Source organism: Rhinolophus sinicus, chromosome 16, assembly GCF_057876585.1.
Source record: "Rhinolophus sinicus isolate RSI-liver-muscle chromosome 16, RSI-T2T, whole genome shotgun sequence".
In the NCBI taxonomy this organism is placed as follows: Eukaryota; Metazoa; Chordata; class Mammalia; order Chiroptera; family Rhinolophidae; genus Rhinolophus; species Rhinolophus sinicus.
In genome coordinates this window covers 36640490-36657796 of record NC_142516.1, presented here as the reverse complement: position 1 = coordinate 36657796, position 17307 = coordinate 36640490, and the positions used below count along the sequence as shown (strand labels likewise).

Genomic DNA, 17307 nt, shown 5'->3' with positions numbered 1-17307 from the left:
TCGTATCTCTTAAAGCCTTCATCATACTGAATGACAGACATTCTCTTTACAGGTCTCCTCTGATCCCTACCACTCTGAGTATATAAAGGAAGGACAGTCATTCATCTTGGTATTCCTACTTCTCTACACTGGAGCCTAAAAGTACCTCAATAAATATTCATCAATGAATGAAGTACTTCACATTTTTTAATATAAATATCTATGACTAAGACAAATCCTAAAACTGTAACTTAATAGAATCATAATTAAACTCCACTGCTTATGTTTTTTTAAAAAGAAAAATTGTATTTTAATTTCACTGTGATTGAATTTTCTATTTTACATGCCTGGTTGTGTTCATGAGCAGCACAATTATCTGTTCCATTATATTCTGTAAGCTGTTCTCTTCTTTTTTCTCTAATAAGAATTTTATGAACATCATCTTCCAGTCTATTGAAGAATCCTCCATCATGTGATAAAGTCTGAGAAGAACTCAATTCCTGTCAAAAATGAATTATAATTTACTATCATTTAACACAAAATGCATTTATTATGCATTTAATAAACCCAGTCAGCCACTAGAAGGGTAGAGAAAAAAAAATGATCAGAGACAATCGACCATCTAATTCTTCTCTACCTCCAGAAGATAAACAGTAGAGACACATTTTCAAATGCTTTCTTCTTTTTGTTGTTGTTAGGTACTACTTGATTAAAAAATAATTTTTATCCATATACATACAAATCACCCATTTAATATGCACAATTTAGTCATTTTAAGCATGTCCAAAGAGATGTGCAACCACAACCATAATCAATTTCATAATTTTCATTACCCCAGAAAGAAACAGTGAACCTATTAGCAGTCATTCCCCATTTCCTCCTAATACCTCCCCCTTTAGTTGTCCCCTAGGCAAGACTAGTCCATTTTCTGTCTGTATAGATTTAGCTATTCTAAATATCTGATACAAATAGAATAATACAATATGTGGTCTTTTGTTACTGGCTTTCTTCACTTAGCGAAATGCTTCCAAGGTTCATCTATATTATAAGGTGTATCAATACTGTATTCCCTATTGCCAAATAATATCCCTTTGATGGATACACATTTTATTTCTCTATTCATCGGTTAATGAACATTTGGGTTGTTTTCATTTTGGGCTATTATGAATAATGTTGCTATAAACATTCATGCACAAGTTTTTGCATGACATGTTTTCAATTCTCTTAGATATATGCCTTGAAGTAACACTGCTGGGACATATGGTAATTCTGTGTTTAACCTTTTGAGGAATTGCCAGATAGGTTTTTCAAAGCAGCCATACCATTTACAATCCCACCAACAGTATATTAGAGTTCTAATTTCTCCACATTCTTACCAACACTTGTTATTACCTGTCTTTTTTTTAATACATCCACCCGAGTAGGTGTGGTCTGGTATCTCATTATGGTTTTGAGTTGCATTTCTCTGATAACTAACAGTGCTGAGTTTCTTTTCATGTGCTTATTGGACATTTGTGTATCTTTTTAGAAAAATGTCCACTCAGATCCTTTGCCCACTTTATAACTGGGATGCATTTTTGAGTTCCAAGAGTTCTTTATTCTAGATATAAGTCTCTTATCAAATATATGATTTACAAATATTTTCTCTCATTCTGTGGGTTGCCTTTCCACATTCCTGATGGTGTCCTTTGTATCACAAAAGTTTTAAATATTAATGAAGTCCAATTTATCCAAGAAACCACTGCCTAACTCAAGGTCACAAAGATTTACTCCTATATTTTCTTCTAAGAGCGTTATAGTTTTAGTTCTTATATTTATGTCTGTAACCCATTTTGAGTTATTTTTTGTGTATGGTGTGAATAGGGTCCAAATTCATTCTTTTGCATGTGGATATCCAGCATCATCTGTTGAGATTATTCTTTCTCTACTGAATTGTCTTGGCACCCTTGTCCAAAATCAACAACATAAATTTAAGGGTTTCTCTTCCGGATTCTTAATTCTGTCAACCTTTATGACTACCCTTCTGCCATACCACACTGGCTTGATTACTTTAGCTTCGTATTGCTCAATCTTTTACATTTAAAAATAATTTTTACATAAATTCTGCACACCAATGATAAAGAAGTAAGATTTTATCACAATCTACTCAATTACATAAAATTACACATTTTACATGTTATCCAAGAAAAATAGCACTGCCTCTCCAACTTGTTTTAAAGTTAGAGACAACTAAAGAAAATGCTCCTCTCACTCTCATTGGTTTCACATACGTCCCACATTCTTGAGTTATAATACTCCCAATTTTACCCATCGTGATTGTATTTGTGAGCAAATGACCCAACAGTTCAACGACTATTCATGCTTTCCCCTTTACATTATCTTAGAAAGTGTTTGGAAAAATAATTGTATACCAGTGCTTAATAAATATACAAATAACATTAAAATGTTTGTAAAGCACTTTATACTTACTTAGCAAAGCATTTACACAAACATCCCTTTATTTGAATCTCATCAACACTATAAGAGGTTGATAGAGCAAGAATTATTTCCCCACAAAGTAATCATGGCCTTAGGAAAGTTAAATAACTTCCACATGAGTCATTCTATTGCTAAGTGGTACAGATATAACTCTGTCTACTGCTTCAAAAAAATAATTCCAGTATATTCCAGTAAGATGTCATTTTAAAGCAATAAATACAACATGTTGAAAACACTGTTGAGCTTCTGTGGACAGAATAGCATGATGATAACAATTAATCAGCCTCTGAATTTCACTTCTCTAAAGACTGCAGTTCCAGCAGTGTCCTCTGTTTTTTGATAGCTGCTACGATTATCAGCATACCTATCCCAAAGGGTACTCGGCTCTTGAGTATTTTTTAGTGAGGCATAAAATTTCTTTTCAACCTAAGGAAGGAATATGTCAAAAGATACCTTGATAAGAAACTACAGGGAAAAAGGAGCAAAAATAAATCAACCACACCCCAGCCCCGAAGCCCCAAAAGAAAAAAAGTCAAAAATGTGGCAAACATAAGAACACAGATTTTTTATTTTAATGTCTAGCCAATTCAATTTCAATTTAACTCAAAATTTGAACACCTATTATGTGCCAAGCATATAATGAATAAGACAGTATAGTGCTTCTGTAAATATAGCCCTAAAGATCCTGGGACATATTTGAGTGTCTTGATATATAAGTCTTCACATTTATGGTAAATTTATTCTTTTAAAAGGTGTCAAGGTACTTCATTAAGGAAAGAAAGCCTCTTCAACAAGTAGTGCTATGACAACTGGATATATACATGCTAAAAGGTGAATGTAGACTCTTCACACCATATGCAAAAATTAACCAAAAAATGTATCATAGCAAAGATTCTGGGAAGACACGAGTAGGAAGCACCAGGAATCGATCTCCCCACGTAGACAACTGTATTGGCAGAAATCTGTCTGATGTACCTATTTTGGAATTCTGGAGTCTGGTGAAAACTTGCAACTTCCAGGAGAGGACTTTGATGGTAAATTGCAGTTAATTTTGGTCAATTTCAGCTCTTAGCACAGTAACAGCTACCCATTCCCTACCCTCAGCCATGAGGCAGGCAGTTGTGTGCATGTTCCTAGAGTAGCTTGCATACAGCTTATGGGAGTAAGGGTAGACAACAAGTACAAAATAACGGATCTGTGCTCTGGTCACTGCTGCTTCTGATCAGAAAGATGCAGACAAAGTGGCAGGCAGACATTTTTGTTGCTCTCCCATATTATTGCAAGCCCCACCCACTCCAGCTGAAGTGACTTTCAGTGGATTTAAAGAGCTGGAATCCTTTTTTCTCTTTCGTTTTTTTGCTTTCCCACTTTCATGAGCCAGGAATTAAGAACTAGGACATTCAAAAACAACTACCTATACGGGGAAAATCAGAAAGGGGCTGTGCGTGTCCAAGGAGAAGCCCAGACAAGACCTTAGCATTAAATTTACATCTTCTACTGATCCTTGAACAGACAGCCTACAAAAACTAAAAACACAAAAACAATAAAAACACCAATCCCTGAGGAAAGGTTTTTGCAGATTACCATATCATTAGACTCAAACGGCTAGTATTCAACAAAAAAATACAAAGGCATACAAAGAAACAGGAATATATGGCCCATTGAAACATAAAAAAAATAAATCAATAGAAACAGTCCCTGAAAAAGATTTTCGCCATTTTTACCAGACAAAGACTTCAAAAAAACTGTGTTAGTAATGCTCAAAGAACTAAAAGTTTTGGGGGGCAAAAAAATCAAGAAAATAATGTGTGAACAAAATGGAAATATCAATAGAGATAGAAAACTTATAAGGACACCCAAAAAGAAATCGTGAAGCTGAAAAGTACAATAAATGAAAAAAAAAGTACAATAACTGTAATGACAAATTAAATAGAGAGATTCAAAGGCACAGTTGAGCAGGCAGAAGAAAAAAGAATAGTGAACTTAAAGATAGGACAATGAAAATTATCTCAGCTGAGGAACAGCAAGAAAAAGATCGAATAAAAACAAATAGAGCCTAACGGACCTGTGGAACACCATTAAGCAAACCAACATACATACTGTGGAAGTCTTAGAAGGAGAAAAGAGAAAAGGGCAGAGAGAATATTTGAAGAAATAATGGCTGAAAAATTCCCAAATTTGATGAAATTCATGAATATAAATATCCAAGTAGGTCAAGTAAGATGAATTCAAAAAGACCCATACCAAGATATATCATTAAACTTTGAAAAGACAAAGAGAAAACCTTAAAATCAGCAAGAAAAAGCAACTCATCATGTACAAAGGATCTTCAGTAAGATTATCGGAAGATTTCTCAACAGAAACTTGAAGGCCTGAAAACAGTAGGCTCATATATTCAAAATGCTAAAAGAGAGAAGCATGGTGGTATGAGATCCCTCTGTTCTCTCCCCTTGGAAGTTGCAAGTCGAACAGCTATATTCAACAAAGGATTCCTTGCTCAACACAAAAACACATCTAAGAGATCTGCGTATTGAAACACCACAGTAAATGGGAGGAGAGAAGGGAAAAGAGCAGAAAAAGGTGCCTTGGACGCAGCCGGGAGCTAGTTGGGGGGATTGCGAGAGGGGAGGAACCAGGTTGCAATGTGCACTCTGCAGACCGGAGGAGCAGGGACTAGAATAAGCATTGCTGCCTGAATGGTCAGCACATACTGCAGCTAAGCCCAGTGACCGGGACAGAGATGAAACACAGAGCTGTGGTCTAGCAGCCGTCACTGCCAAGCAGAAAACAAAACTAGCTACAGGCCCCAGAAGACGCAGTAGCAGTGAGAGTTTGGCTACAGAGCACACTATCTGCAGCCCTGAGAACTAGTGAGGCAGGTATAGTCCTACCTGAGCGACAGATGCACACTGCAGCTAATCACACTGACAGGGGTAAAGATACAGAGGTGAGGCAGCTGGGCTCTGGCAGTCGCCATTATTGGGAGTAGAACAAAGCCTCAAACACAGGATTTAGCCTCTCCCAGCCCAGCCCGACCCCACCCATGGCAGCTGATCCTAGTAGGGGCACCTAATACACCTCTAGCAGCATCTGGTTGGAGGGGGAAGCACTGGGATTGCACAGGCTCAGAGCCCCATTGCCCATATTCCCCCAGGAGGGTGGTGCCTAGAGACAGGTGACCTAGTCACTGAGAAGACGTCCACTTCCCCAGGAAATACAAGGCATTTTACACCACCCTGCAGAGAGCTTACATAGAAGCTAGAGTAAACAAGAGAAAATAAACTTGCACTTTGGCGCCACCTACTGAAAAACAGAAAAAAGATCACTTCTTACAAACCTGCTAAATAGAGGTATCTCGCTTAAAATAAAATGCAGATTTCATTCCCAAAAATGCCTAGGCAGAGAAATTATCCATCAAATACCACAAAACACCACGGTAACAAGGAAACTCAGAAAGAAAATGAAAAATCTCCAGAAAATAAACTTAAAGCCATGGAAAGACATAACTTAAATGACAGAGAATTCAAGATTGCAGTTCTGGAAAAACTCAATGACACAAGAAAACTCAGACAGTGTAATGAACTCAGAAATAAAATCAATGAAAGAAGTACTCTACCAAAGAGACTAAAACTTTAAGGAAGAATCAAATAGAAATTCTGGAGCTAAAGCACTCAAAAAAAGAGATATAGAATGAACTAGCAAGCTCAGGAAACTGAGCTGACCAGATGGAGGAAAGACTTAATGATATTGAAAACAGAAATCTAGAAATGATGCAGATGAAAGAAAAGAGACTTGGGAGAAAGGAAAGGAAAGGGAAAGGGAAAGGGAAAGGGAAAGGGAAAGGAAAGGAAAGAAGGAAGGAAGGAAGGAAAAGAAAAAAAGAAAGAAAGGGAAGAAAGAAAGAACTCTACGAGAACAATCTGACTCCATTAGAAAGAGCAATGTAAGAAAAATGGGTATGGCGATGTCATCAAAATGGCAGCATGAGGTGAGCCTCTGTAAAGCACCCCTGGAATTTACAACTAATAGAACAACAATAACTCCACAAAGGACTCCCTGCACAGCAGACAGGCAAGACGAAGAGGCCCACTACTGAAGTCACCTAAAGGTGGGTGAATCCCACGAGCGGGAGAGGAGGAAAGGGATAAGTGCAGAGACGGAGCCGTGTGGGCAGAGGTTGCAGACCTATCTCAGTGCTCCGAGCTCAGTGCATCCCAGAATTACCACAGCTGCGGGAGAGGGAAGAACTCGGACAGCTAGGGCTCCGCTTATGGCCCACAGGGTTGAGGGGGCAGCATATAACACGGCTGAACCCAACGCTCACGGCAGAGACCTCGGAGAAAAGACTGAGGGAAGGAGGCTGAAAATGGTGGTTTAAGCCTTCACTGTAGAGCAGAGAATGGAAGCCTTAGACACTGAGACTAGCCGCCCCCTCCCTACCCTCCCAGAGCTCACCCCGCCCCCACCTGCCTGGTGCTAGAAGTGGAACAGTAGCAGTGTCAGATCAAAAGAACAGAATATTTGCTGTTTTGAGAACTGTGGACCGCAGATACAGATTCGCAGCCCAACTAGTTCCGGCAAAAGGGAGGGAGCTGTGGAAACAGGACCGGCTGTGGTGGTGGTCGCTGCCATTGCTCTGGGCCACCTCTCACATCTCACCCCACCCCTGGCCCCACTTATCTGGGCAGATCTCTGAAGGAGTAAACAGAACTGCTGAAACATACTGGCTCAGAATATGGAGCTGGAAGTGCTTTGGAACTTCAAAAGCTCTCTGCATACCCACACAGACACTGCACCCTGTGACCTAGATGAACTATTAACAGAGGAGAAGCCCGTCTCTCAGGGAATCCCCCCATTGTGTGAGAAGCTGGAATAGTGCAGAGAAAACATAGCACTACCGTGTGAGAGAGAAAAAAAGGCTGCAGTCGGAGAGAAAATAAAACATTCTACCAACAAGTACTGGAAAACAAAAGAAAGATCTCTTCCTATCAACCTGTTGCAGAAGCCACTCCTGTAGATGTCTTGGAAGAGAAATAATAAATCAGTCATTGCCATGAATAACCAAGGCAACAAGACAGCTCAGAAAGAAAGTGAAAAGTCTCCAGAAAAGGAACTTAAAGATATGGAAATATGTGACTTAAATGACAGAGAATTCAAGATTACAGTTCTGAAAAAACTCTACAAGATGCAAGAAAACACAGACAGGCAGTTTAATGAACTCAGAAACACAATCAAAGAACAACATGAGCATTTCATGAAAGAGATTGAAATTTTAAAAGAGAACCAAATAGAATTTCTGGAGATTAAGAACTCAATAGAAGAAATTAAGAATGAAATAACCAGCTTAGGTAGTAGAGTTGACCAGATGGAGGAAAGAATCAGTGACATTGAAGATAGAAACCTGGAAATTACACAGATGGAAGAAGAAAGAGACTTGAGACTTAAAAGAAATGAAAGAACTCTACAAGAACTTTCTGACTCCATCAGAAAGAGCAATATAAGAATAATGGGCATACCAGAAGGATAAGAAAGAGAGAAGGGAACAGAGAATATATTCAAACAAATTGTTGATGAGAACTTCCCAAACTTGTGGACAGAACTGGATCCTCGAATCCAAGAAGCAAATAGAACACCTAATTACCTCAATCCCAACAGGCCTTCTCCAAGGCACAATGTATTGAAGCTGTCTAAAATCAACGACAAAGAAAGAATCCTCAAGGCAGCCAGGGGAAAGAAGACGGTAACCTACAAAGGAAAGCCCATTAGATTATCATCAGATTTTTCAGCAGAAACTCTACAAGCCAGGAGGGAGTGGAACCAAGTATTCAAACTATTGAAAGAGAGAAATTATGAGCCAAGTATAATATATCCAGCAAAGATATCCTTTAGATATGAAGGAGGAATAAAGACCTTTCCAGACATACAGAAGCTGAGGGAATTTTCTAATACATGACCTGCACTACAAGAAATACTAAAAGAGGATATTCGACCACCATCAACAGGGACAACTTGTGGCAACCGAAACATAAAAAAGGGGAAAGTAAAGACCTGAACCGGAATATGGGAATGGAGAAAGCGTGCTGAAGATAATGGAATACTCTAAATATCAAACTTTCGGTAAACTTAACGGTAACCCCTCAAAAAAAATCCAGAACTGAAATACATACTGTAATAAAAGAAGAAACAGAAGGAAACATCATAGAATACCACCACACAGAAATAATAGACAACAACAAAAAGGCAAAGAAACAACGGAGACACAGCCTTACCAGAAAACTAAAGATAGAATGACAGGAAATCCTCACATATCAATAATCACCCTAAATGTAAATGGACTGAACTCACCAATAAAAAGGCACAGAGTAACAGACTGGATCAAAAAAACTAAACCCAACCATATGCTGTCTCCAAGAGACACATCTCAGCTACAAGGACAAGCATAGACTCAAAGTGAAAGGGTGGAAATTGACACGCCAAGCAAATGGTACCCAGAGAAAATCAGGTGTAGCCATAATACCACCAGATGATACAGACTTCAGAGTGAAAAAGATAACAAGAGACAAAGATGGACATTTCATAATGGTAAAGGGGGACTATACAACAAGAAGACATAACAGTCATCAATACTTATGCCCCCAATCAGGGAGCACCGAAATATACCAAGCAACTACTAACAGAACTAAAGGGAGAAATTGACCAAAACACAATTATACTAGGGAACCTAAATATACCATTGACAGCTATGGATAGATCATCTAAACAGAACACCAATATGGAAATATTGGCTTTAAATGACACATTAGACCAAATGGACATAATCGACATTTACAGAGCCTTTCATCCCAGACACCAGATTATATGTTCTTCTCTAGTAGTGCACATGGAACATTCTCAAGGATAGACCATATGTTGGGACACACAACTAGCCTCAGCAAATTTAAGAAGATTGAAATCATACCAAGCATATTCTCTGATCACAATGCTTTGAAATTGTACATCAATTGCAAAAAGAAAGCAAGGAAAATGAGAAATATGTGGAGATTAAATAACATGCTACAAAAGAATGACTGGGTCAAAAAGAAATAAAAGGAGAGATCAAAAGATACATAGACAAATGAGAATGAGAGTACGACATATCAAAATGTTTGGGGTACAGCAGAAGTGGTACTAAGGGGGAAGATTATATCATTATAGGCCTTTCTCAAGAAACAAGAAAAATCCCAAGTAAAGTATCTAACATAACATCTTGGAGCAGTAGAAAAAAATGAACAAATGAAGCCCAAAGTCAGCAGAAGAACTGTAATAATAAAAACTAGAGGAGAATTAAATGAAACAGAGAACAAAAAGACAATAGAAAAAATTAATGCAAAGATCTAACTCTTTGAAAAGATTAATGAAATTGACAAGCCTCTGGCTAGATTCACTAAGGAAAAAAAGAAAAGATTCAAACAAAATCAGAAATGAAAGAGAAGTTATGACAGACACCACAGAACTACAAAGGACTATACAAGAACACTATGAAAGACTATATACCACCAAATTCAGTAACAGAAGAAATGGACAAGTTCTTAGAACTATATAACCATCCTAGGCTGAATCACGAAGAACTGAAAAATCTAAATGGACCAATCAACAGTAAGAAAATTGAAATAATAATCCAAAACCTCCCATAAAGCAAAAATCCAGAACCAGATGGCTTCACCAGTAAATTCTACCAAACATTCATACCAAAGATTTAATACCTGTCCTTCTCAAACTCTCCCCAAAAATTAAAGAGGCAATACTTCCTAACTCATTTTATGAGGCCAACAATACCCTGATATCCAAACCTGGCAAGGATAATACAAAGGAAGAAAACTAGATCAATATCTCTGATTAATACAGATGCAAAAATACTAAACAAAATACTAGCAAATCAAACACAGCAATAAATTAACACTTTGCCCAAGAAGACATACAAACAGCCAACAGATATATGAAAAAAATGCTCACCTTCACGAGCTATTAGGGAGATAAAAATCAAAACCACAGTGAGATACCACTCAAATAATAACAAGTGTTGGAGATGCTGTGGAGAAAAAGAAACCCCCATACTGTTGTTGTGAATGTAAATTGGCATAGCTGCTATGGAAAACAGTATGGAGGGTCCTCAAAAAATTAAGAATTACCGTATGACCCAGCAATCCATCTCCTGGGTATCTACCCAAAAACTCTGAAGACATTTATCTGTAAAGCTATATGTATTCCGATGTTCACTGAAGCATTATGTACAGCGGCCACAACATGGAAACAACCACAGTGTCCTTCGAGAGATGATTGGATAAAGAAGATGTGGTATAAAAACACAATGGAATACTGCTCTGCTGTTAAGAAAAGATGAAATACTGCCGTTTGCAACAATATAGATGGATCTTGAGATTATTATGCTAAGTGAAATAAATCAGAAAAAGTCGAGAACCATATGATTTCACTCATATGTGGGATATAAAACTGAAAGCAACATAGGAACAAGACAAACTCAGACACAGACAACAGTTTAGTGGTTTCTAGAGGGTAAGAGGTGAGGGGGGATGGTAGAAGAGGGTAAAGGGGGTCAAATACATGCTGATGGAAGGAGAACTAACTCTGGGTGATGAACACACAATGTGATACATAGATGATATACTATAGAAATGTACGTTTGAAACCTATGTACTTTTACTAACCATTGTCACCCCAATAAATTTTTAAAAAAAGAAAAAAAATGGGCAAGGACTTGAAAACATTTCTCCAAAGAAGATACACAAACAGCCAATTAGCACACGAAAAGATGTTCAACATCACTAATCATTAGGGAAATGCAAATCAAAACTACAATGAGATACCATCTCATACCCATTAGGATAGGTACTGTAAAAAAAAAACCCACAAACAAACAACAACAGAAAACAAGTGCTGGCAAGGATGTGGAGAAACCGAAACCCTTATAACACAGTTGGTGGAAATGTAAAATGGTACAGCCACTGTGTAAAAGTATGGAGATTTCTCAAAAATTAAAAATAGAATTACCATACAACTCAGAAATTCCACTTCTGGTTATATTCCCAAAAGAACTGCAAGGAGGGTCTCAAAGAAATATGTGTACACCCACGTTCACAGCAGCATTATTCATAAGAACTATAACATGTAAGCAACCCAAGTATCCATTGACAAATGGATAAGCAAAATGTGGTCTACATACACACAATGAAATATTATTCAGCCTTAAAAAGGAAGGAAACTCTGCAATATGCTGTAACATGGATGAAACTTGAGGACATTATGCTAAGTGAAGTAAGTCACTCACAAAAAGGCAAATACTGTATGATTCTACTTATATGAGGTACTTAGGGTAGTCAATGTGAGAGACAAAAAGTGGAAAGGTGGTTGTCAGAGGCTGAGGAGGAGTAGATGGGGAACTATTTTTTAATAGGTATAGATTTTCAGTTTTACAAGATGAAAGAGTTATGGGGCTGAATGGTGTGAGCTGCACAACCACGTGAATGTACTTAATACTACTGAACTATACACTTAAAAATGGTTAAGATGGTAAATTTTATGTTATATGTATTTCACCACGATAAAAAAGGAAAAATGGATCGTAGATTTTTAAAAACAACTAAAACTATAGAGTTTCTAGAATAAATCATTGTGGCCTTGGGTTAGGCAAAAAGTTATTACATGAGGGGTGGGAGATGAGGGTAAGGGGGATCAAATATATGGTGATGGAAGGAGAACTGACTCTGGGTGGTGAACACACAATGGGATTTATAGATGATGTAATACAGAATTATACACCTGAAAGCTATGTAATTTTACTAACAATTGTCACCCCAGTAAATTAAGAGAAGTTATTAAATGAGTAACAAAAGCACGAGCCATAAAAGAAAAATATGGATAAACGATTTCATCAAAATTAAAAACTCTTGTGTTTCACAAGACACCATTAAGAAATAAAAAGACAAGTAACAGCCCAGGAGAGAATATTTGCAAACCATGTATTTGATGGAGTACCTGTATCTAGAATGTATCTACAAAACAATAATAAGACAACATGCTTAAAAATGGGTAGAAGATATGAATAGACATTTTACCAAAACAGATGTAAAAATGGCTGAGTACATGAAAAGATGTTCTCAATTGCTAGCCATTAGGGAAATGCAAATAAAAACAATGAAATACACTACATATCCACTAGTATGGTTATAATCATAACGAGAAAATGTCAAGTGTTGACAAGGATTGTCAAGTGTCAAATGGAATCCTCATCTGCTGGTGGGAATGGTAAGTGGTACAACCACTTTGGAAAGCAGCTGGACAGACTCTTAAAAAGTTAAACATAAATTACCCTTTAACCCAGCAATTTCACTTCTAAGTATACACCTAAGAGAAATGAAAACATATCCACACAAAGGATGTATCAAATGTTCATAGCAAATGTCCATTAACTAGTGAATAAATAACATTTATATAATGGAATGCTATTCAGCAATAAAGTAAGATGAACTACTGGCACATGCCGTAACATGGATCAAGTTCAAAAATATTACGCTAAGTGAAAGAAGTCAGATACGAAAGAATACATATTGCATGAGTCCAGTCAGATTATCAGAAAAGGCAAACTATAAAGATACAAAGTAGACCAGTGATTGCAAGGGGTTGGGAGTAGAAACTGACTATAATTGGATATAGGGAACTTTTGGGGAAGACAGAAATGTTCTAAATCTAGATGATGGGTATGGTTGCACAGTTCTTTAAATTTACTAAATTACTGAATTATATACTTAATGATGGGTAAATTTTATAGTATATAAATTATAATTCAATAAAGCTGTTTTTTTAAAAGATTCCCATGATCCCACTATTTTACTTAAAAACTAGAATATTACCTATACCTTGTACCCTCCAAAGATTTAACTGTTAACACAAATTTAGTGTTTATCATTTCCATCTTTTATTGTTTAATAGCTATATCATTAAATAATATATTTTCATTTTGCTTGTGTTACTTTTCATTATGAAAAATTTCACCCATAGACTCTACACTTAGACTTGACATCTAACTTTAACAATTTTTAAGGTTTTCCTTAACAGTTTATCCCACCCTGTTGTTTAGATATTTTATAGTATAGACATCATGACACTTCATCTCAAAATTATTTCGCATGCAGCTATAAAATAAATTTTCAAATTTAACCATAGTATCACACCTAACAAAAATATCACATCTGAGTATCATCTTATACCTAGTTCATATTTAAATTTCTTCAGTTGTATCAAAATGTCTTTTGTTAATAATCTAACTAGGATCCAAACATTACACTGGTCATCTCTTAAATCTCTTTAATCCAGAACATCCCTTCCCCATGCTCCACCCTTTTCTCCTCCATAATACTTTCTTGCTGAAGAGAATATGCCAGTTGTCCTACAAAATATCCATCTTCTACATTAACCTGATTGCTTCCTTTAGGTATCATTTAACTTGTACTTCTAATTCCTGTATTTCCTGTAAAATGGAAACCAGTTCTTGATTTATATATAGTTTAAACATTTTTAGGAAGACTATTTAGTTTTGCTTGATTTAAAGTTTTATAAAATTGGTATTACTCTGAGGTAGTCTTCTGAGACTTGTTTTTCACTCAACATTCTCTTTTGGATGCCTAGAGCTATAAATTCATTTTCACTACTGTATAAACCATTGTGATTATACTAAAATGTATCCATTCTACTGAAGATTAACATTTAAATTTTTCCAAGTTTTCTTGGGGGGAAAGGTTAGGCTATTCCGCATTCATAAAAACATTCTTGTACATGGCTCTCAGAACACATGTCCAAGTTTCTCTAGTGCATGTATACCTACAAGTGGACTGCTAAAATTATATAAGGGGGTCAGCAAACCATGGCCCAGAATAAGACTTCCCTTTTTTATAAATAAAGCTTTACTGGAACACAGCCATGCTTTTATACGATAGCTGCTGTTATACTACAGTGGCAGAGTTCAGTTAGTTGTGACAGAGATTGGATGTGACCCCAAAGCCTAAAATATTTGCGACCTGGCCCTTTACACCAAAGTTTACTTACTCCTGGGTTACAATGTATATTCGGTTTCATAAGAACACCAGACTTATGCAAAATATTGTACTAATTTACATTCCCACCACTGTAAACTGTTCCATAACTCCACTGATGTATAACTTCTGGGTATTTTCAAACGTCCTAATTTTGGCCTACTTGGTGGTCGGAAGAAAGGGGCACTTCTCCGATAATAACCAAGTTGGACTTTTTTGGTATTCATATTTCCCTGTTTTGTAAAATGTCGGATGTCTCTATTTATTTTTTATTTATTTGTTTTTTGCTATCCTATGAGACAATAAGAAAACAAGACAACCATCTCTTTTTTAACCACCTGATACGAGTTCTTTCTGTGTCTGAATACTAATCCTCTATCAGTTCTGCTTTGAAATTTGTCCCTTGTCTTTTTACATTCTTTTTGGTATTTTTGTAGAAAATAAGTTATTCATTTTGAATAACATCTAAGTTTTCAACCTTTCTTTTATAGTGCGTTTCCTACCCCTCAGTCAGGAATATATTCTCTATTTTCTTGTTCTAAGGGTTATACAATTTGTCTTTCACATGTAAGTATTTAATCTATGTGGAGTAGCCTTTAATGCATGACGAAAGGTAGAGATCCAATTTGATTTTTTCCTAATATGACTAACAACTGTCCTTTGCTATTCCACATATAAGACATTACTATGTTAGAGTAATGAACACATTATGTAATGAACACAGGAATAAACTGACCAGTAGAACACAGAAGAGAGCTCAACAGACCCATGCATATATGGAATCTTGATAAATGACAGATAATGCATTAAATGTTAGATGCACTTTAAGTTTTCAGTTTGAAAACTAAATTGTGATTTTGATTGGGATTGCACTGATTTCACAAATTAATTTGAGGAAACGTGACCTCCTATGATAAGTCTTCCAATCCATGAACAAGGTATATTTCTCCATGTAAGTCTTTACTATCTTTCAATAAAGTTTTATAATTTTCCCAATTAGGTCTTACACATCATTTATCTGATTTATAGCTAGGTATTATTATAATTTATTATTTAAAAAGCATTGTGCTTTTAATTACATTATCTGCTGTTACTGGCATATGGAAATATAAATAAGTATTGAAATTGTTTTGTCATTTAAAGTTTAGGATAAGAAACTAAGGCTAGCATCACAGAAAACCTTTTGTCAGCCTCCTTACCAGGAATGCAAAAATAACTTTCCTTATTTCATAAACTCCTACACCTCCACAAGTGTAAAAAGGTACAGCCACTTTGGAAAACTCTTTAGTAATTCTTATGCTTAAAGGTACATTTAGATAACAATTTCATTCTTGGGTTTCTACCTAAGAGAAATTAAACATATCTGTTCATAAAAGGACTTGTACACAAATATTTATAGTAGCATTATTCACAATAACCAAAAGTGGAAATAATCCACATGTCCAACAGATGAATATGTAAATAAAATTAAGTACAATGGAACACTATTAGCAACAAAAAGAAATGAAGTATTGATACATACATGCTACAATATGGGTATATTTAAAAAACATCATGCTAAGTATAAGAAGTCACAATATATCACATATTGTATGATTCCGTGTACAAAAAGTCCAGAACATGCAAATGTATAGAGACAGAATATAGATTAGTGGTTGCCTAGGCCAGGGGTGAGGAGCAGGGCAGAAGGGGTATGAGGAGTGACTGATAATGGGCATGAGGTTTCTTTTGGGGATGACGAGAATATTCTAAAATTAGATTATGGTAATGACTGCACAACTCTGTAAATATACTAAAATCCACTCTATTGCATATTTAAAAATGGGTAACTTTTATAGTATGTAAATTAAACCTCAATAAAGTTGTTTTCTCAAATGTTATAGCAGCCTTATTCATAATGGTCAAAAATAGAAACCAAATGTATATAAATAGAATAAACGAACACATTGTGATATAGCCACACCATGGAATACAATTTAGCAATGAAACGGGAAAAACTACTAATACACAACATGAATGAACCTTCAAACATTTTGATGAGGGAAAGTACCAGACCAAAGAATAACATACTGCAGGCTTCATTTTAAACAAAGACTCTAATCTAGGATGACAGAGATCACAACAGTGGCTTCCTATGGGGGGGGAGGGGGGAGGGGAGGGCATGACTGGGATGAGGCAGAAGGGAACCTTCCGGTGTGATGGAAATGTTCTTTACCTTGATAGGGATACAGGTCACATAAGTACATGCATGTGTCAAACCTCATCAAACTGCACACTTAAGACTTGTGCATTCTATTGTGTATAAATTATACTCCAATTAAAGAAGAAAAAAACTAGCTCCCCACTGAGCACCTATTTCCTAACATATCATTTATACAGTAAAATGACAAATATGAATGCTTTGATCAAGAATTCCTTTCATATTTCTAAGGGTTCCAAGTCACCTCCTAGAAGAATAGCCTCCCAGCTTTAGTTTCAAGATACCTTGCTATAAAGTGACATGCAAACCTCAGAATGCTCCGTCTATATGTGCTATTTCTCTTTTACCACACTTGGATGCTTTGAACTTATTCCAAGAGGAAATCTAAATAATGATCCTTTAAATGAGCGATTATATTGAAGATGACATAATATGTAGAGTAAGCCTACTTTCTCCTCTTCCCTAGGGTAGACCTTAATGGATTCAACTCTTGAACATCTCTTAAATCAATTATTTAAGCCCTTATTATGCAATTAGTACATTACTAATGGGCTATTCTCATAG

General features: G+C 36.2%; 1 protein-coding gene across 5 annotated transcripts in view; it reads right to left on the bottom strand.

The window, feature by feature from the left end:
* Window positions 1-17307, bottom strand: part of GKAP1 (G kinase anchoring protein 1) — a 65071-nt gene that overhangs the window by 18570 nt on the left and 29194 nt on the right. For 3 of the 5 annotated variants that reach the window (XM_088792789.1, XM_088792788.1, XM_088792787.1), the window contains exon 8: window positions 323-479. The exons of the other annotated variants lie outside the window; for them this stretch is intronic. In XM_088792789.1, the coding sequence (XP_088648915.1) occupies window positions 323-479 (157 nt within the window). The remainder of the gene's footprint in view (window positions 1-322; window positions 480-17307) is intronic. 5 annotated transcript variants of the gene reach the window in all.